The sequence below is a fragment of the Balaenoptera acutorostrata genome, chromosome 6 (assembly GCF_949987535.1).
Source record: "Balaenoptera acutorostrata chromosome 6, mBalAcu1.1, whole genome shotgun sequence".
Lineage (NCBI taxonomy): Eukaryota > Metazoa > Chordata > Mammalia > Artiodactyla > Balaenopteridae > Balaenoptera > Balaenoptera acutorostrata.
Window position 1 is genome coordinate 96,683,211 of NC_080069.1, and position 21,273 is coordinate 96,704,483.

At 36.9% G+C, this 21,273-nt stretch overlaps 1 protein-coding gene across 2 annotated transcripts in view; it reads left to right on the forward strand.

Annotated features, from left to right (window-relative positions):
• Positions 1-505: 505 nt before the first annotated feature.
• The window catches only part of SMC2 (structural maintenance of chromosomes 2), a 74,018-nt gene continuing 53,250 nt past the window's right edge, over positions 506-21,273 (forward strand). The window contains exons 1-11 of one of the 2 annotated variants that reach the window (XM_057548496.1): positions 506-709; positions 1,574-1,802; positions 2,421-2,570; positions 10,347-10,469; positions 11,092-11,130; positions 14,067-14,177; positions 14,384-14,428; positions 15,715-15,948; positions 16,181-16,330; positions 19,315-19,548; positions 20,996-21,155. In XM_057548496.1, the coding sequence (XP_057404479.1) occupies positions 1,635-1,802; positions 2,421-2,570; positions 10,347-10,469; positions 11,092-11,130; positions 14,067-14,177; positions 14,384-14,428; positions 15,715-15,948; positions 16,181-16,330; positions 19,315-19,548; positions 20,996-21,155 (1,414 nt within the window). In that variant the 5' untranslated portion in view covers positions 506-709; positions 1,574-1,634. The remainder of the gene's footprint in view (positions 710-1,573; positions 1,803-2,420; positions 2,571-10,346; positions 10,470-11,091; positions 11,131-14,066; positions 14,178-14,383; positions 14,429-15,714; positions 15,949-16,180; positions 16,331-19,314; positions 19,549-20,995; positions 21,156-21,273) is intronic. The other variant, XM_057548497.1, reaches the window with a different exon arrangement.

Genomic DNA, 21,273 nt, shown 5'->3' on the forward strand with positions numbered 1-21,273 from the left:
CGACCTACAGTCCTCACAAGTTGGGTCGGCGCTGCCAGAGTCCCAACAAGGGGCAGCTTCCATTTTTGACGAATCTGCGCCAGCATGGGGAGATTCCGAGGCTTCTGAAGCACAGCGAGGAGACTGGTAGGAAGCCACCCTGCCTCCGTTGCTCACAGACCACAACAGCCAGCACCTGCGACTCCACCCCCCACCCCCAACATGGCCCGCGGGAAGGCGGAGTTTCCCGAACGCGGCGGCAGCAAAACCGGGCCTGAGGCGGGGCGGGGCCGGCGAGCGCGAGGCCCCGAGGCAGAGGTGCGGGGCTGTCCGAGATGTGCCGGACGCCGAGCTCAACGTATGCCACCAGCTCCTTTAGTCCTCAGGCCCGAGCCGTCGCTTTCCCGGAGCCGCCACCGTCGCGACCTTCTTTTCTATCTCCCTGTCATTTTGGTTGTTTGATGGAAGAGAAAAATGGAAGTCAGGCATCTCTGAGGCACCAGCCAATGAAATAGACAGAGGGGGTGGGGTCCTTTGCTCGCGCCTAAATTCAAAGGCATAAATAGTTCCTCTCCGCTGCAGAGCGCGGGATGAGTGTTGTATCCGCTATGGTGGAATTCGCTTCGTAGCGCCCGAAGCCGGGCAAGGCTGGCCCACTCTCCGCCCTAGTGACTAGGAAGAACTTTGGGGGCGCCGCAAGCCCAGGCGGCCTGACGCAGCGGTGAGGCAGGTGCGTGCGCGCGGCCGGTTGGGCCTAGCCTGGCATTCCTGGCTGGAGATGGGCGTCGGGGGCTGGGGAGCCGAGGAGCAAGGGACCTCAGACTGAAGTTAGTTCTAAGGGGTTCCTGGCAGAATGGCTAGTTCCTGCCATTGAAGTAGGGCGAGGAAGTGTTGACAGAAAGGCCTGGTGAGGCGAGGAAAGAGCCTGAGTGAAGGCAAAAAGCTTCATCTCTTTATGTGGGATTTATCTACTAAATAAATATTTACGACCCCCCCCCGCCCCCATCCCGCGCCCTCGAGTCAGGGACTATTCCGGCATACAGCGGTGGACGTAGGCGAAGATGCTACGGAGATTACATTGTGATAGGTTGGATAGACGAGTAAATAAGTACTGTTTAGTGTCAGCTTTAAGTGCAATGAAGGAAAAAGGAAGCAGAGCGAGGGGGTGGGTAGAGGTGCTCTTTTATATAGGGAAGTCGGGAAGGACCCCAGTTAGGTGACGTTTGAGCAAAGACGTGAGTGTTGGAAAGGAGAGTGAGCCATGCCAGTATCCGGGAGAAGGGCATTATGGGCAAAGGGGATGCGGTGTGAAATAATCAGCCTACGTTAGCTAGAGTATGATAACGGTGGAAGATAAGCCTGGAGAAGTAAGTGGTTGGCTTCCAGGTTGAATTAATGGTTTAATTAAGTTCTGACTAAAGACTAACGCCTGTATATTTTTAAGTTAAAAAAAGATACCTTTGCATCAGAGGAAGTAGCTTGGCATGTGGCTGTTTTATTTCTGTAGAGCTGTCATTCTTATGTTTCAGTCTTTTACATTTATTATGATTCCAGTTTTACATTCCACTTATGTGTTGTTATTTGTTTTGTACAGAACTGCTTTGTGGCTTGCTTGATTTCTAGCAGAGATTTGCCTGTCCGAGTCAGTAGTGAAAATGCACATTAAGTCAATCATTCTTGAGGGATTCAAGTCCTATGCTCAGAGGACTGAAGTCAATGGTTTTGACCCCCTCTTCAATGCTATCACTGGTTTAAATGGTAGTGGGAAATCCAACATATTGGACTCCATCTGCTTTTTGCTGGGCATCTCCAACCTGTCTCAGGTAAAGTGTAAACTTTCTCATTTATGTGAATTTAAGTTTGAGGAGCCTCGAGGGAATCCTCATTGCACTTGGAGACTATTGCCAGTATCCTCTTCATTTGCATTTTTACGTGAAATATAACTCACCGCAGTCCTTTAAAAGTCGGTATTATTACTCCATATTTTAGGTGAGAAAATAAAAACTTAGAGGAGTGGCCTAAGGTTCATCTTCTTAAAATGTTTGGAGCAACACTGAAACTCAGGCATTCTTATTCCAGAGTTGTACCCTCACCCCATCCCTGCCCCCCCCCCATTATAATGCCTTTTCAGGACCTTCTAATGGGATTGGATGAATAGTGAAATTCTTAGACACTGTCTTTCCTTAAATCTTTCAAATGAGCTTTTGTTAAGAAATGAATAGAAAACAGATCTGTTCAGGGTTGAAAAAGTCCTATGGAGAAAGGTGCCCATTTCAGGTTGTTACCCATTTTCTTTGCTCTTCTTGCTTATGAATGCCACTGCCTATCCTTGGCTGCTTAATGGATACTACATGGGTGATTTTCCAACAGCAAGAAGAACATTTTTAGTGCTATTTTATGTAGTATGGGGTTTTGTAACTGAAACTTTTCCTTTATTTTAGGTTCGGGCTTCTAATTTACAAGATTTAGTTTACAAAAATGGGCAGGCTGGTATTACCAAAGCCTCCGTGTCAATCACCTTTGATAATTCTGACAAAAAGCAGAGTCCTTTAGGATTTGAGGTTCATGATGAAATTACAGTAACAAGGCAGGTGAGTGGCTACTAAATATTTGGTTACCTAGAAACTTGCAGGTCTGATGTGCATTTTGGCAATGTGACTACTGGAGAGAGAAAGTTTATGAGCAAAATTGATGGATCAAATACTGACTAGATTCCTTAAGAATATCTAACTTATGTTACATTTTGATCATGCAAATTCCGCCATGTGCCAAGAGGATTGAAAGGGATCTGAAATCCATCAGTCCAAGCACTCATGCTTAAATCTTGAACCACACTTGAGTCTTCTCTCTCTGTGCTGGAACACCTGTAGCTCTTGGGATCGTTCTATGTTCTGAGGTAACCCATTCTGTTTTTGGAAAGGTCTAATTAGAAAGTTATTCCTATATATTGAGCCAAAGTGCTGTCTTCAAGTTTTACACATTAATCCTAGTTTTCTTGAGAGCATCAAGAGCAAATCTAATTTATTCCGTATTTCAACATTTAAGTGTTCTGTAAGTCAGTTTTCTAAGCTAAATCTCTAGGTCTTTCAATTGATATTTAGTTGTTCATAGGTCTTTCAGTTGTCTCACCACATTGAATACAAATTTGCTCCAGTTTTTTATATCTTTTTTTTTTTTAATGCTTGGCACCTCACATTGCATATGCCAGAATTGGTCTAGCTACGAGGGGATTAAGCAGAATTGTTGCTTCTTTCATTTTAAGTACTCTACTTCTATTTTTCTCAATATGATGTTGGAGAGTTCATGATACATTGTGAATTCATATCTGATTTACTTAAAATCACTCTAAATTGTTCATGTGTGTTATTACTTAGCCACATACTGCCAGTTCTGTATCTAAGCAGGTTTTTGAAACCAAGGGAGGACCTTACATTTTATTACAGTCAGACAATGTTTTCAGTTTGTCAAAGTTTTATTTTTAAAAATTCGCATTTACTCTCCAACTTAGCATTATGTAACTTAGATTTCCCTCTCTATTTTAATGAAAGCCTCTGGTTGAAAAAAAAGGGGGGGATTGACTAGATTGGGACAGAATCCTGTTCTCTTTCATTAAGCATCTATCAAATAATAACCTTTTAAGGATTTTTTTTTTCTTGTTCTTTTTTTATTTTTTTTTATTTTTTTATTTTTAAACATCTTTATTGAAGTATAATTGCCTTACAATGGTGTGTTAGCTTCTGCTTTATAACAGAGTGAATCAGTTATACATATACAATATGTTCCCATTTCTCTTCCCTCTTGCATCTCCCTCCCTCCCACCCTCCCCATCCCACCCCTCTAGGTGGTCACAAAGCACTGAGCTGATCTCCCTGTGCTATGCGGCTGCTTCCCACTAGCTATCTATTTTACATTTGGTAGTGTATATATGTCCATGACACTCTCTTACCCTGTCACATCTCACCCCACCCCCTCCCCATATCCTCAAGTCCATTCTCTAGTAGGTCTGTGTCTTTATTCCCGTCTTGCCACTAGGTTCTTCATGGCCTTTTCCTTAGATTCCATATATATGTGTTAGCATACTGTATTTGTTTTTCTCTTTCTGACTTACTTCACTCTGTATGACAGACTCTAACTCCATCCACCTCATTACAAATACCTCCATTTCATTTCTTTTTATGGCTGAGTAATATTCCATTGTATATATGTGCCACATCTTCTTTATCCATTCATCTGTCGAGGGACATTTAGGTTGCTTCCATGTCCTGGCTATTGTAAATAGAGCTGCAATGAACATTTTGGTACATGACTCTTTTTGACCTATGGTTTTCTCAGGGTATATGCCCAGTAGTGGGATTGCTGGGTCGTATGGTAGTTCTATTTGTAGTTTTTTAAGGAACCTCCATACTGTTCTCCATAGTGGCTGTATCAATTTACATTCCCACCAACAGTGCAAGAGTGTTCCCTTTCCTCCACACCCTCTCCAGCATTTATTGTTTCTAGATTTTTTGATGAAGGCCATTCTGACTGGTGTGAGATGATATCTCATTGTAGTTTTGATTTGCATTTCTCTAATGATTAATGATGTTGAGCATTCTTTCATGTGTCTGTAGGCCATCTGTATATCTTCTTTGGAGAAATGTCTATTTAGGTCTTCTGCCCATTTTTGGATTGAGTTGTTCGTTTTTTTGTTATTGAGCTGCATGAGCTGCTTGTAAATCTTGGAGATTAATCCTTTGTCAGTTGCTTCATTTGCAAATATTTTCTCCCATTCTGAGGGTTGTCTTTTGGTCTTGTTTATGGTTTCCTTTGCTGTGCAAAAGCTTTTAAGTTTCATTAGGTCCCATTTGTTTATTTGTGTTCTTATTTCCATTTCTCTGGGAGCTGGGTCAAAAAGAATTTTGCTGTGATGTATGTCATAGAGTGTTCTGCCTATGTTTTCCTCTAAGAGTTTGATAGTGTCTGCCCTTACACTTAGGTCTTTAATCCATTTTGAGTTTATTTTTGTGCATGGTGTCAGGGAGTGTTCTAATTTCATACTTTTACATGTACCTGTCCAATTTTCCCAGCACCACTTATTGAAGAGGCTGTCTTTTCTCCACTGTATATGCTTGCCTCCTTTATCAAAGATAAGGTGACCATATGTGTGTGGGTTTAACTCTGGGCTTTCTATCCTGTTCCATTGATCTATATTTCTGTTTTTGTGCCAGTACCATACTGTCTTGATTACTGAAGCTTTGTAATATAGTCTGAAGTCAGGGAGCCTGATTCCCCCAGCTCCATTTTTCGTTCTCAAGATTGCTTTGGCTATTCGGGGTCTTTCGTGTTCCCATACAAATTGTGAAATTTTTTGTTCTAGTTCTGTGAAAAATGCCAGTAGTAGTTTGATAGGGATTGCATTGAATCTGTAAATTGCTTTGGGTAGTAGAGTCATTTTCACTATGTTGATTCTTCCAATCCAGGAACATGGTATATCTCTCCATCTATTTGTATCATCTTTAATTTCTTTCATCAGTGTCTTATAATTTTCTGCATACAGGTCTTTTGTCTCCTTAGGTAGGTTTATTCCTAGATATTTTATGCTTTTTGTTGCAATGGTAAACGGGAGTGTTTTCTTAATTTCACTTTCAGATTTTTCGTCATTAGTGTATAGAAATGCAAGAGATTTCTGTGCATTAATTTTGTATCCTGCTACTTTACCAAAGTCATTGATTAGCTCTAGGAGTTTTCTGGTAGCATCTTTAGGATTCTCTATGTATAGTATCATGTCATCTGCAAATAGTGACAGCTTTACTTCTTCTTTTCCGATTTGGATTCCTTTTATTTCTTTGTCTTCTCTGATTGCTGTGGCTAACACTTCCAAAACTATGTTGAATAATAGTGGTGAGAGTGGGCAACCTTGTCTTGTTCCTGATCTTAGTGGAAATGGTTTCAGTTTTTCACCATTGAGGACAATGTTGGCTGTGGGTTTGTCATATATGGCCTTTATTATGTTGAGGAAAGTTCCCTCTATGCCTACTTTCTGCAGGGCTTTTATCATAAATGGGTGTTGAATTTTGTCGAAAGCTTTCTCTGCATCTATTGAGATGATCATATGGTTTTTCTCCTTCAATTTGTTAATATGGTGTATCACATTGATTGATTTGTGTATATTGAAGAATCCTTGCATTCCTGGAATAAACCCCACTTGATCATGGTGTATGATCCTTTTAATGTGCTGTTGGATTCTGTTTGCTAGTATTTTGTTGAGGATTTTTGCATCTATGTTCATCAGTGATATTGGCCTGTAGTTTTCTTTCTTTGTGACATCTTTGTCTGGTTTTGGTATCAGGGTGATGGTGGCCTCGTAGAATGAGTTTGGGAGTGTTCCTCCCTCTGCAATATTTTGGAAGAGTTTGAGAAGAATAGGTGTTAGCTCTTCTCTAAATGTTTGATAGAATTCGCCTGTGAAGCCATCTGGTCCTGGGCTTTTGTTTGTTGGAAGGTTTTTAATCACAGTTTCAATTTCAGTGCTTGTGATTGGTCTGTTCATATTTTCTATTTCTTCCTGGTTCAGTCTCGGCAGTTTGTGCATTTCTAAGAATCTGTCCATTTCTTCCAGGTTGTCCATTTTATTGGCATAGAGTTGCTTGTAGTAATCTCTCATGATCTTTTGTATTTCTGCAGTGTCAGTGGTTACTTCTCCTTTTTCATTTCTAATTCTATTGATTTGAGTCTTCTCCCTTTTTCTGTTGATGAGTCTGGCTAATGGTTTATCAATTTTGTTTATCTTCTCAAAGAACCAGCTTTTAGTTTCATTGATTTTTGCTATTGTTTCCTTCATTTCTTTTTCATTTATTTCTGACCTAATCTTTATGATTTCTTTCCTTCTGCTGGCTTTGGGGTTTTTTTGTTCTTCTTTCTCTAATTGCTTTAGGTGCAAGGTTAGGTTGTTTATTCGAGATGTTTTCTGTTTTTTGAGGTAGGCTTGTATTGCTATAAACTTCCCTCTTAGCACTGCTTTTGCTGCGTCCCATAGGTTTTGGGTCATCGTATCTCCATTGTCATTTGTTTCTAGGTATTTTTTGATTTCTTCAGTGATCACTTCGTTATTAAGTAGTGTATTGTGTTGCCTCCATGTGTTTGTATTTTTTACAGATCTTTTCCTGTAATTGATATCTAGTCTCATAGCGTTGTGGTCGGAAAAGATACTTGATACGATTTCAATTTTCTTAAATTTACCAAGGCTTGATTTGTGACCCAAGATATGATCTATCCTGGAGCATGTTCCATGAGCACTTGAGAAAAATGTGTATTCTGTTGTTTTTGGGTGGAATGTCCTATAAATATCAATTAAGTCCATCTTGTTTAATGTATCATTTAAAGCTTGTGTTTCCTTATTTATTTTCATTTTGGATGATCTGTCCATTGGTGAAAGTGGGGTGTTAAAGTCCCCTACTATGATTGTGTTGCTGTCGATTTCCCCTTTTATGGCTGTTAGTATTTGCCTTATGTATTGAGGTGCTCCTATGTTGGGTGCATAAATATTTACAATTGTTATACCTTCCTCTTGGATCGATCCCTTGATCATTATATAGTGTCCTTCTTTGTCTCTTGTAATAGTCTTTATTTTAAAGTCTATTTTGTCTGATATGAGAATTGCTACTCCAGCTTTCTTTTGATTTCCATTTGCATGGAATATCTTTTTCCATCCCCTCACTTTCAGTCTGTATGTGTCTCTAGGTCTGAAGTGGGTCTGTTGTAGACAGCATATATATGGGTCTTGTTTTTGTATCCATTCAGCCAGCCTGTGTCTTTTGGTGGGAGCATTTAATCCATTTACATTCAAGGTAATTATCGATATGTATGTTCCTATTCCCATTTTCTTAAATGTTTTGGGTTTGTTATTGTAGGTGTTTTCCTTCTCTTGTGTTTCTTGCCTAGAGAAGTTCCTTTAGCATTTGTTGTAAAGCTGGTTTGGTGGTGCTGAACTCTCTCAGCTTTTGCTTGTCTGTAAAGGTTTTAATTTCTCCATCACATCTGAATGAAATCCTTGCTGGGTAGAGTAATCTTGGTTGTAGGTTTTTCTCCTTCATCACTTTAAGTATACCCTGCCACTCCCTTCTGGCTTGCAGAGTTTCTGCTGAAAGATCAGCTGTTAACCTTATGGGGATTCCCGTGTGTGTTATTTGTTTTTTTTCCCTTGCTGCCTTTAATATGTTTTCCTTATATTTAATTTTTGACAGTTTGATTAATATGTGTCTTGGCGTGTTTCTCCTTGGGTTTATCCTGTATGGGACTCTCTGTGCTTCCAGGACTTGATTAAATATTTCCTTTCCCATGTTAGGGAAGTTTTCAACTATAATCTCTTGAAATATTTTCTCAGTCCCTTTCTTTTTCTCTTCTTCTTCTGGGACCCCTATCATTCGAATGTTGGTGCGTTTAATGTTGTCCCAGAGGTCCCTGAGACTGTCCTCAGTTCTTTTCATTCTTTTTTCTTTATCCTGCTCTGCAGTAGTTATTTCCACCATTTTATCTTCCAGGTCACTTATCCTTTCTTCTGCCTCAGTTATTCTGCTATTGATCCCATCTAGAGTATTTTTAATTTCATTTATTGTGTTTTTCATCGTTGCTTGGTTCCTCTTTAGTTCTTCTACGTCCTTGTTAAATGTTTCTTGCGTTTTGTCTATTCTATTTCCCAGATTTTGGATCATCCTTACTATCATTATTCTGAATTCTTTTTCAGGTAGACTACCTATTTCCTCTTCATTTGTTAAGTCTGGTGTGTTTTGACCCTACTCCTTCATCTGCTGTGTGTTTTTCTGTCGTCTCATTTTGCTTATCTTAACTGTGTTTGGGGTCTCCTTTTCACAGGCTGCAGGTTCGTAGTTCCCGTTGTTTTTGGTATCTGTCCCCAGTGGCTAAAGTTGGTTCAGTGGGTTGTGTAGGCTTCCTGGTGGAGGGAACTAGTGCCTGAGTTCTGGTGGATGAGGCTGGATCTTGTCTTTCTGGTGGGCACGTCCACGTCTGGTGGTGTATTTTGGGGTGTCTGTGGCCTTATTATGATTTTAGGCAGCCTCTCTGCTAATGGATGGGGTTGTGTTCCTGTCTTGCTAGTTGTTTGGCATAGGGTGTTCAGCACTGTAGCTTGCTGGTCATTGAGTGATGCTGGGTCTTGATGTTGAGATGGAGATCTCTGAGAGATTTTTGCCGTTTGGTATTACGTGGAGCTGGGAGGTCTCTTGTGGACCAGTGTCCTGAAGTTGGCTCTCCCACCTCAGAGGTACGGCCCTGATGCCTGGCTGGAGCACCAAGAGCCTTTTGGGAGGTCTGACGGTTTCTGCCAGCGTTCAGTGGGTGTTCTGTAGGAGCAGTTCTACGTGTAGATGTATTTCTACTGTATCTGTGGGAAGGAAGGTGATCTCCGCGTCTTACTCTTCTGCCATCCCTTTTAAGGATTTTAAGTAAGTCTGCTACTAATCTACCCAAAATTCCTGTCCTCATGCAATCCATATGCCTGTATCTTCACCATAATTTTGTTATAAAGACTGTCTCAAATTACTTATGGGTGTATTAGGACTGTTGTTCAAATATATTAATAAATGATCTACCACCCTCATAATCCTGTCAGGAAAAAGGAGTGAATTAATATTTATTTAATATTTATTAAGTGCGTAATGTGTGCTGGGCATTGTTGAATGCACTGGGAAATACAGATAGAAAGAATGAGAAACATACCTTATCTTTAAGGACCTCAAAATATGGGTGAGACAGTCATACCCAAAAAATGATAATGCAAGTGCTATAGTATAGTGTGAACAAGCTGGTATCTAGTATAAGTTGTTCCTGTTAAACCCATGACGAAGTTCCATGGTTACTCTTTTTCTTTCAAGTATTTACCAGTCATGTCTTTTAGTAATCCCTTTTAGCATCTTGACAAGGACTGATATTAAACTATTTGCCTTTCATTTTCAGTTTCTGACTTCTTTTCCTTTGGAAATCAAAAAGGGGAGGAAGAGGGGTTAACCTCTGATTATGGAAAATTGTAGAAAGAGGGTGATCAGGGATAGAAACTACAATCTACACATACTTGGAAACATGAAGCTAGAAGGGACCTTAGAGACCTAATCCACTGCAGGGGAGGTTAGGAAGCTTGTGCTTGGTTACATAACTAGTTAGCAAAAGTCCCTGGATTAGAAGCCAATTATCCTGACTCAATCTCATTCTTTTTGACCATGTCACACTTTCTTTATTATTTATTTACCCTAGATTGATTTTGTTTACCATTAGTTGGACAGACCAAACATGAAAAATAATGTATTTGGGAATTTATCATCATAGCTCAAGATGTGTGTGTTCATTTATATCTTTTAAAATTCTTTCCTTTTTAGGTGGTTATTGGTGGCAGAAATAAATATTTAATCAATGGAGTAAATGCAAACAATACCAGAGTACAGGATCTCTTTTGTTCTGTTGGCCTTAATGTTAACAACCCTCACTTTCTCATCATGCAGGTATTTCGTTTGTGGTCTTTATGTCTCTTTCATAATAGTTTTGACATCTTTTATTTTTTAACTTATAAGAGAAGTGCTTCTGTTTGGATTTTTCATTTTTTATTTTACTATTAGGCTGCTGTTTAGGCACCTGTTAAGAAATGTGGGTTAGTTTTTTGTACTTACGTGTTCTAGTATATTGTATACATTTGAATTTTGAAGAATGTCTGGAAGTAATTTTCTTTGACTTATCCTGGAGGGCCATTGTTCCAAAAAAATCAAGAAATGTTCAATAATTATGCTAACATTTATTTATATACTTATCTGTCTTAGAATTGGAGACTTCTACATCATTAATATTAACTGTCTTGGAAATATGGTGGAGTTAACTTTGTATCATTTAATAACCTATGTAATTTGTATCACTCGTGAGAAAGTGGGTAACAAAATTCTAAAGTTATAAGCTACCTTTGGTCTCAAATCTAATAAAAGAAACATCTTTTCATGTAGGTGGAAGAAATAACTCCCAAAAGATTGGTGTATTAGGATACAGCAGCTTCAGTGCAGATAAACATGTATGTCTTTAGGTTATTCTTTCTGTATTTTGTTATTATCATAGTAAGTTTGCCAATTTTATTTTCAGGGCCGAATTACAAAAGTGTTGAATATGAAACCTCCAGAGGTAAGAGTACTCTTTAAGGACAGTAAAAATAGTAATGACAGATATTGTCTTAATCTTCTAGGTAATCAATTTTTTTAAAAATTTTATTTTATTTATTTTATTTATTTATTTTATTTATGGCTGTGTTGGGTCTTCGTTTCTGTGCGAGGGCTTTCTCCAGTTGTGGCAAGTGGGGGCCACTCCTCATCGCGGTGCGCGGGCTTCTCACTGTCGCGGCCTCTCTTGTTGCGGAGCACAGGCTCCAGACGCGCAGGCTCAGTAGTTGTGGCTCACGGGCCTAGCTGCTCCGCGGCATATGGGATCTTCCCAGACCAGGTCTCAAATCCGTGTCGCCTGCATTGGCAGGCAGATTCTCAACCACTGCGCCACCAGGGAAGCCCAAACATAATTTTTTCCATTATTAAAATTCTTGGAAACATTTAAGAATGATTAGTGGAGAAAATAGTTTTGTTTTTTAATATTTAACACTGTGCCCCATTTTTTTTTTAAGTTATGTAACAGAAACCTTCTGAGCCTTACTTTCCTCATCCATAAATTGGAGCCAATAATCCTTACCTCAGGGTCTGTTCTGAGGATTAAATGAGAATCCTTAAAAGAAGTAAAAGAAAAGTCTTAGGACCTTGTTAAGAAAAATTTTTTAAAAATTATTTTTTTAATTGAGATATTCATAAAGTAGTTTCAGGTGTACAACATAAAGATTTTATATATATACATATATTTAATATATGTATATATCACAAAATGATCACAGTAAGTCTACTCAACATTTGTCACCACACAGTTAAAATTTTTTTTAAAGATGAGAACTTTTAAGATTTATTCTGTCAGCACTTTTCAAATATGCAGTACAGTATTACTAACTGTAGTCACCATGCCATACATTACATCCTCAGGACTTATAGTTTGTACCTTTTAACTACCTGTACTCATTTTGCCCACCACCCTTTCCCCACCTCTGGCAACCACCAATCTTTTCTCTGTATCTATGAGTTCACTTTTTTTTTTTTTTTTAAAGAGTTTACATATCAGTGAGATTATACTGTTTTTGTCTTTCTGTGTCTGACTTAATTCACTTAGCATAATACCCTCGAGGTCCTATCCATGCTGTCACAAATGGCAGGATTTCCTTTTTGTATGGCTAAATAATACTCTTTAATTTATTTATGTGTATAAATATCACATATTCTTTATCCATTCATCCATCATTGGACACTTAGGTTGTTTCCATGTCTTGACTGTTGTAAATAATGTTACAGTGAACATGGGAGTGCAGATGTCTTTTCAAATTCGTGTCTTTGGTTCCTTGAGATAAATGTCCAGAAGTGGAATTGTTGGATCATATGGTAGTTCTAGTTTTAATATTTTGAGGAGCCTTCATGCTGTTTCTCATAGTGGCTGCACCAATTTACAGTCCCACAAACAGTGCACAGGAATTCCCTTTTCTCCACATCCTCACCAGCACTTGTTATTTCTTGTCGTTTTGATAATAGCCATTCTAACAGGTGATATCTCATTGTGGTTTGGATTTACATTTGCCTGATGATTAGTGATGTTGACGATCTTTTCATGTACTTGCTGCCCGTTTGTATGTCTTCTGTGGAAAGATATCTATTCATACCCTCTGCACATTTTTTTCATTTGATTTTTTTCTATTGAGTTGTATGAGTTCTTTGTGTATTTGGTTATTAACCACTTATATATATGATTTACAAATATTTTCTCCCATTCAGTAGGTTGCCTTTTCATTTTGTTGATGATTTCCTTTGCTGTGCAGAATCTTTCTAGTTTGATGTAGTCCCGCTTGTTTACTTCTGGTTTTGGTGCCTTTGCTTTTGGTGTCAAATCCAAAAAACATCATTGCCAAGACTGATGTCTAGGAGTTTTATGTGCCTGATACAGTATTAAAAGAAATTTTGCCTCTATAAAGTAGCCTTTCTCAACTGGTGTTCCATGTCAGCCTATAGAAAAAGATTTGAGTGAAATTAATTCATTACATACAATGGATTGCTTAGGACATTAAGACTTAATTTTCTCTTAGAGCCCCCTTGAGAAGAGTTGGTACAAAGGAATGAATGTTTTGTATAAGAGCAAAAGCTCTTTTGGTATTTTTTTTCTATGGAGAAGAACTAAGAAGACGACTGATAATTGATAATACTAGTCTGGTTTGACCATAGGTCACGCTTATTTTCTTTAGATAACATCTTAAGGGAAAACTTCTAATTCAAAACCTGCCAAATACATAGAAATCAAAATGGTTTTCAGAGCAATAATCCTCTTGAGATAGGGATTGATGGTGAGTAGAAGCTTCTGAAAAAGGAGTGCTAGCAAAATTGTCCTTCTTACAAAATTTTAATTAATATTTGCCTTTTTCAGAGTACTTCTCATGAATTATTTTACTTCATGTTTACTTCTCAGCAATGCTGTGAGATACTATCAGTACTCTGCAGAAGAAGAAACAGAGGAACAGAGAAAATTAAGTTACTTTCCCAAGTTCTTAAAGCATGTGCCACAGTTGGAATGCAAATATTAGGCCATGCTTCATCCTTGTAGGAACAAAATGGCTGAAGTCTCACTTGGAACAATTTTAAGTAGAAATTTCTAAAATGAAAACTGAATGTTGTTAGCCTTTACTTTTTCTAAGACTCGTATTTGAAGGAAAAGAGGAGGAAGGAATTACTGGCTTCAGTTTTAAAGGAGATGTACTCGGGAACCTCAGTGTGGCATAAAGTTTGAATTTAGAATTTGAGTGAAGGCCAGGAATGTTTCTTGAATGTTAGGGTTATTAGCTAATATGTACAATTTTATGTACTTAACTTTTATGATCCATAATTTTGTTACGATACTTAGGTTAAGGCATTAAATAATATCCTTAATGTAAATTCCAATGAGACTCATTGTCTTGGATTCTTAAAACATTAATACAATCGTCTTTCCAGATTTTGTCCATGATAGAAGAAGCAGCTGGAACCAGGATGTATGAATACAAAAAAATAGCTGCCCAGAAGACTATAGAGAAAAAGGAGGCTAAGCTGAAAGAAATTAAGACGGTAATTAAATTTATATAAAATATTTTGAGAGAAGAGAGTACTTTTGCATTTAGAGTTTCTCTGCTGTAAAAAGGGAAATTTTACCACACCCCCCCTCTGCCCAGCCTTAGTTCAGTTTTCCTTAGTCTTACATCCTACTTCTTCCTTTTAAATTTCTTTAATGGTGCTTCACATACTGAAAAATATGATTTTCCTTTATTTTCCAGATACTTGAAGAAGAAATTACTCCAACCATTCAGAAATTAAAAGAGGTATTTACTATATATGTGAGGACAGCCAGCTAGAATGTCTCTCAAAATTGGTGATGTATCCACGATCATACACATGGGGATGAAATGTGTACCACTTCTCAGGAATTATTCTGGCGGATGAGATAAGGCATTAAAGTTGGTAGTCCATACTCGGCCTTCTGCTTGTAGAGGACAATGTACTTCATATCTATTAAGTCATAATGGTTTTGTAAATAGATTGCCTATCTTAATCTCAGAAAATATGCCAGATTTTAATTCTTTGTTGAAGAGAAGTAAGTCTAAATTTTCCTGTATACTTAGAATTGAATGGAATAATATTTCGTAAAGATATGGCCCTCTCAGTGACTTTTCTTGGTAGAGTGAATAACTTCTCGGATAAGAGGGGGCTGTCATTACAATTGCTGCTGTCAAGGCAATTGGTAAACGAAAGGTATTGAAACAGATGACTGTTTTCTCTATAATCTTTGCAGCTTCTGACATTGTAATTGGTGTTTCAGTGAAAGAATGTGTTTATAGCACATTGGTTTTAAATTATGTATTTAGGAATTTATTAAATGTTCATTAAAGTTTGATATTTCTCAAGCTCTCTTCTGAATCCATAATAGTAGCATAGACATTATTGGAAAAACTGAAAAATTGTGATCTTGAAGGTTCTGCCTTTTGTATGTATGATTTAGTAGAAAACACTAGATCACGAGTTTAAACCTAGATGTCATGTTTGATTTTGACAAGTTCTTTCTAAATCTAATAATATGGAGTGGTCATTTAATCACCCTGAATTTGTTTCTTGAAATTAGGAATTTTTTGTTATTTTGTTACTTTGTCCCAGTAGGTCCTAATGGGAATCAAGTTTAGTAATGTGTGAGCAAATACTTATAAATAGTTACATGAATGAATGTTGGGTGGGCATCTTGGTAATACTACTACAAAGAACATTTAATAGTGTATCATTCATGGTTGTGTAGGTTGTATTTATATAGACTTCTTATTACTGCCAGTCTGTGAATCTTATGTCTGCATTTCTTTGTTAATCCCAGCTGCCTGATTATATTTGAGAAGAAATAACCACAAAGGATTCACTAGAGATGGTATTATGCTATCTAACCATAGTTCTAATGTTATTTAAAGCTTCCTAAAATTTATAATCCATGATCACTCAGTTTAAGACAAAATCCATTACATCATGTAATGGGAAATTTTATACATGTTGCTGTATTTTGATTCTTTCCAAATTTGTTTAAAAATATGAATTTTGAGTTACACTTTACTGGTGATTTCTCTTTCAGGAAAGATCTTCCTACTTGGAGTACCAAAAGCTAATGAGAGAAATAGAACATTTGAGTCGTTTATATATTGCTTATCAGTTTTTGCTGGCTGAAGATACCAAAGAACGCTCAGCTGAGGAGTTAAAAGAAATGCAGGATAAAATTGTGAAGCTTCAAGAAGAATTGTCTGAAAATGATAAAAAAATAAAAGCACTTAGTCATGAAATAGAAGAGTTGGAAAAAAGAAAAGATAAGGTCAGGCATATATATAAGACTAGAATATACACTCTGAAAAAAAAATTATATATTATACAATAACTATTTAGGATTTACTGGACATTGTCTTCTGTATCGATTTCTTAATCTTAAAGTATAATAATGAAATAGCTTATAAAAAGTCAATAATTTATGTAGAAATTATACAAGAAAAGGACACCATGAACAAATGTGTAAGTACATTGATTGAATTGGGTGCATTTGATTATAGGAAATTGGAGGTATACTCCGATCTTTAGAAGATGCTCTTGCAGAAGCTCAGCGAGTTAATACTAAATCTCAAAGTGCCTTTGATTTCAAGAAGAAAAATCTGGCAAGTGAAGAGAACAAACGCAAAGAGCTGGAAAAAAATATGGTAGAGGTAAGCAAACGAAAAGTGTAATTTAATTCTAGTAGTATACATTTATCCATTCTGTTCATATTTATTGAGTGTCTGCTATGGATCAAGGGTAGTTGTTTGGGGTAGGATGTAGCAATGGACAAAATACCTTGTGGGTCTTTGTTGCAGTGAGGGAAATGATGATAAAGAAGACAAATAAGTGAAAAATATCATATGTTATATAGTGATAACTGATGTGGAGAGAAAATAAAGCAGTGGAGAGGGTTGTAGTATAGGGGAGGTGGGGGTGTAGTTTGGGATTTTAAATTGGGTAGCCATCAAAGGTCTCATTGGGAGGGCTGTATTTCATTAAAGACGTGAAGGAGGTCAGAGAACAATGTAGATAAATTGGGAGGCTGTGGGGAAAGGTGTTCCAGGCAAAAGAACAGCAATTGCCCTAAGTGCCTAAGGTGCTGGAAGAGTAAAGAGATAAGTGTAGCTGGTTATCACTAAGTAGTAGAAGTGCAGAAAGGTAATGGGGTGTAGGATCACATGTGGTTTTGCAAAACATGTGAAGGACTTTGACCTTTATTCCGAGTGGCATGGGAAGCTGCTGGAGTTGGCTGAGCAGAAGCATGACATTTTAATATTTTAATAGGACTATTGCTGTTTTGAGGATAAACTAAAGATAAATGGAAGAAGCAGGGAATCCCGGTAGTAGGGGTCCAGGTGATAGCCCTTGGATAAATGCAATAGAAGTTGGGATATTAGAGAAGTTGTGGGAATTTATGTGTATTTTAAGGATAGGTCCAGCAGACAGACCCAGTAGATTTTTTTTTTTAATTGAAGTATAATTGATTTACAATGTTGTGTTAAATTTCTGCTATACAGCAAAGTGACTCAGTTATATGTATATACTTTTTCATATTCTTTCCCATTATGGTTTATCACAGGATATTGAATATAGTTCCTTGTGCCATGCAGTAGGACCTTGTTGTTTATTCGTCCTGTATATGATAGTTTTCATCTGCTAATCCCAAACTCCCAACCCATCCCTTCCCCACCCACCTCCCCCTTGGCAACGACAAGTCTGTTCTCTATGTCTGTGTCTTCCTGTTTCGTAGATATGTTCATTTGTATCATGTTTCAGATTCCACGTATAAATGATATCATATGGTATTTGTCTTTCTCCTTCTGACTTACTTTGCTCAGTATGATAATCTCTAGGTCCATCCATGTTGCTGCAAATGGCATTATTTCATTCTTTTTAATGGCTGAGTAATATTGCATTGTGTGTGTGGGGGGGTGTGTGTGTGTACATACACACTACATCTTCTTTATCCATTCCTCTGTCCATGAACATTTAAGTTGTTTTCATGTCTTGGCTATTGTAAGTAGTGCCAGCAGATTGGTTTTTGAATATGAAAAAGGACTGAAGGATAACTCCAGAGATTTGTCTTTGACAGTTTGAAATATGGTTACCATTTGTTGAGTGGAGGATAATAGGCTTGAGGAGCCAGTTAGACATCTAAGTAGAGATGTTGGTTTGATAGTTGAATATATGAACCTTGAATCCAGGTTAGAAATACAAATCAAAATACATATGCTGGCATGCCCCAGGGCTAGTGCTAAGACTTCTTTTATATACACTCATTTCTTAGGTGATCCCATCCAGCCCTATAGCCCTAAATACCGTCTATATATTGATGCCTTTCAAATCAATAATTAGCCTTGACTCCTTCTTTGAAGGACTCATTTGTCAAGCTATTTAATTGACATTTTTATATGGATGACTTTAAAAAGTCTAAAACTTAACATAACCAAAATAGAACTCTTAAATTTTCCCTACCTACCCAAACCTGCCTGAGTTACTGAATTTTCCTCATGTAAGTAAACGATACCGCTGTTAACCTAGCTGTTCACTCCAGAACCTGGAGTCCTCCTGAATTTTCCCTTTTCTCTCAAACTCTATGGTATCTAATTCATCAACAAATTCTGTTGACTCTAAAAGTATATCCAGAATACAGCCACTTTTCACACCTCCTTCACTGCTAACCTGGTTGAAGCCATCACCTCCCAGGAGGGATACTCAGTAGTGTCCTTAATAGTTACCTTGCTTTTACTTGCTCACTGTGCTCCAGCCACAGTTCCTCTAACACCCAAGCATATTCCTCAGAGCTGGCCAAGTATGCTGTCCCCCTAGTATTAGCATGATTACTCCTTTTGTTTCATTTAGGTTTCTGCTCAAAATATCATCACAAAAGGCCTTCCCTCATCATTCTCAAAACAGTAGTCCCATCATTTCTTGTCCCTTTACCTTGCTTTAGTTATTTGTTTACTATGTCTTCCACCTTAGAAATGTAGGCTCCCTGAGGACCCTGTGTCTTTAATGTCTAGAATAATGCCTGGTACATATCTAATATATCCAATGAATCATGAATTAAGTGGGCCAGAACTTCTGGTCACTTTCATGTAAATATAACTAGATTTTTTTTCTTTTTTTTTTTTTCTTTCAGTGCTGATATCTTACATAGCATTAGATACCTGGTTACTAGAACTTAAAAGGTGTTAAGTGTTAGTAATACTGTTCCCATAATTATTTAACACTTAAATTTATGGCCTTTAATAGCTTATAAAATATTTTCATATACATGCTCTTAATCCTAAAATCTCTACTTTTAAGCTTTGGGTAGGGTGGTTATTATTTCAATTTTATAGGTTTAGAACTTGATTTTTAGTTTTTTCAAGTGGTTTGTTTAAATTTGCAATGATGTTTTAGTTCACTGTCTCCCAGATTTGACTATAACATATGGAATGAAAGTATTATTAGGATAAGAGGTACATTTATCCTAAAAACTGAGAAAGGCTGAATTTCAAAATGGGAATAAAGTATAAAGTTATGATGGTTAAATTACCATGTTCACTTCAGATTGCTGTGAAATTTGATGACATAAAGGTATATGTGTTTAAGAAAATGGATGGCTTTCTAAAATATAATATTTTCCAATCTGAAACTCTTCCTAAAGGATTCTAAAACTTTAGCAACAAAGGAAAAAGAGGTTAAAAAGATAACAGATGGGCTGAGTGCCCTTCAAGAAGCAAGTAATAAAGATGCTGAAGCTTTGGCTGCTGCACAGCAGCACTTCAATGCTGTTTCCGCTGGCCTGTCCAGTAATGAAGATGGAGCAGAAGCAACTCTTGCTGGTCAAATGATGGCCTGTAAAAATGACATAAGTAAAGCTCAGACAGAAGCCAAACAGGTAAATATAGACAGTAAGCACTGTGTGAATGCAGTTTTTATTTATTTTTTTATTTTCATTTTTTTTTTGAGAAGCTCCTTCACGTTATGCTTTGGCAGTTGTTATAAAATGTTGAAAATATTCAGATCAGTATCAAGGAACTTGTTTATTGTTTACTATATTCTGTCACTCTTTAGCACCTAAAACAATGAAATTCAAACATGTTGATTGCTAACTCTTGACAATGTTAGTTTAAGATGCTATGAAACGTAAAATACCTTTATAGATTAATTGAAATTACAAGTGCCATAAATACTCTGTTCTGCTTTCAGCATTGTGTGGAATATTTGAGGTTAGCTTATTTTCATCTTTTTGCTATTTTATTGACATCATAAAATTGAAGTTTTAAGCTTTAAAAGGAAAACAAAAATGTCTTCATTTCTATGTCCACCACACTTAGTTCTTTAAAACTTTGTTTCTGAAACTTTGTAATATCCTCCTTGGAAGTATCTCTACTTCCCATTTACCCCCATTCCAGTCTTTGGTTTCCCTACTCTGATTTCATAATCTTCAGTGGCTTTTCGATCTATTAAAATGGTTTTCATATTTGTTTAGATAGTTGTGCAGCTTAGAAGTCCTATGAACGCAGGAGTTTTGATGGCAGAAAGAAAAAATGTATATATACACATGCACATTCTTTTTTGTTTTTTAATGGAGGACTCATCTTTAAAAATATACACAGATGTGTGTGTATTAATCCCATTCAAGGTTTTCTATTATATATTTGCAACTTTTTCATTTGAAGATTATGGTCACAAAAAAGATGATGGTCAGTTTTTTTTGTTAACTTATTTTATATTGGGAAAAGTCCACCATTTTTCAGTTTTAAAGGAAGTATACACTCATTTAGATCTTAGGATACTAGTTCATGGTTTTAAGGAATAGTGCTCAATTATATAAACTAACATTTAAGTATCAGACTTATAGCTTTTAAATTTTTCTGTCAGTTTAGCTTCCTTTTCCTGTATGATTTTATTTCTCATTGTTCAGTACAGTTGTACAGTTAATTATACAACACAAATATACCTAAATGCAAACATGCATATCTAAGTGGAAAAGGAAGGAAGAAAGTGATAGAAATAGCTTTCTATTTTGTCTTTAATTTAACCTGCTAGTGACAGTTATTCTTTGATATAATTTTTGAGCTCATTGATGTCAGTTTTATAAATATTAAAAATATGGAGTTAAATTGCAAATTATTTAATGATTGGAGCTTTTATTCATTTATATTCTGAGTAGTGTTTTGAGGTGAAAACATTGGGAAATGATTGATCTATTGAGATATTGATCCAAGTGACCAAACAGTTACATTTTCAAGGCTGATGTCTCTTAAAGCAATCTGAATCTGTGGCCATTTTATCACTAGCACTGTCTGCCTCATATAGTCTGTTACATTTTTCTGTTATAGGCTCAGATGAAGTTGAAACATGCCCAACAAGAATTAAAGACTAAACAAACAGAAATTAAGAAGATGGATGGTGGCTATAGGAAGGATCAAGAAGCTTTAGAAGCTGTGAAGAAACTTAGAGAAAAACTTGAAGCCGAAATGAAAAAGCTAAATTATGAAGGTTGGCCTTTAAAGTTATTATATCATTAATATTAAATAACTGTAAACATTAACATTTTACAGTTTGTTTTACTATATGGTCCTTTTATCATGGAATACTTAATATATGTATTACAAAG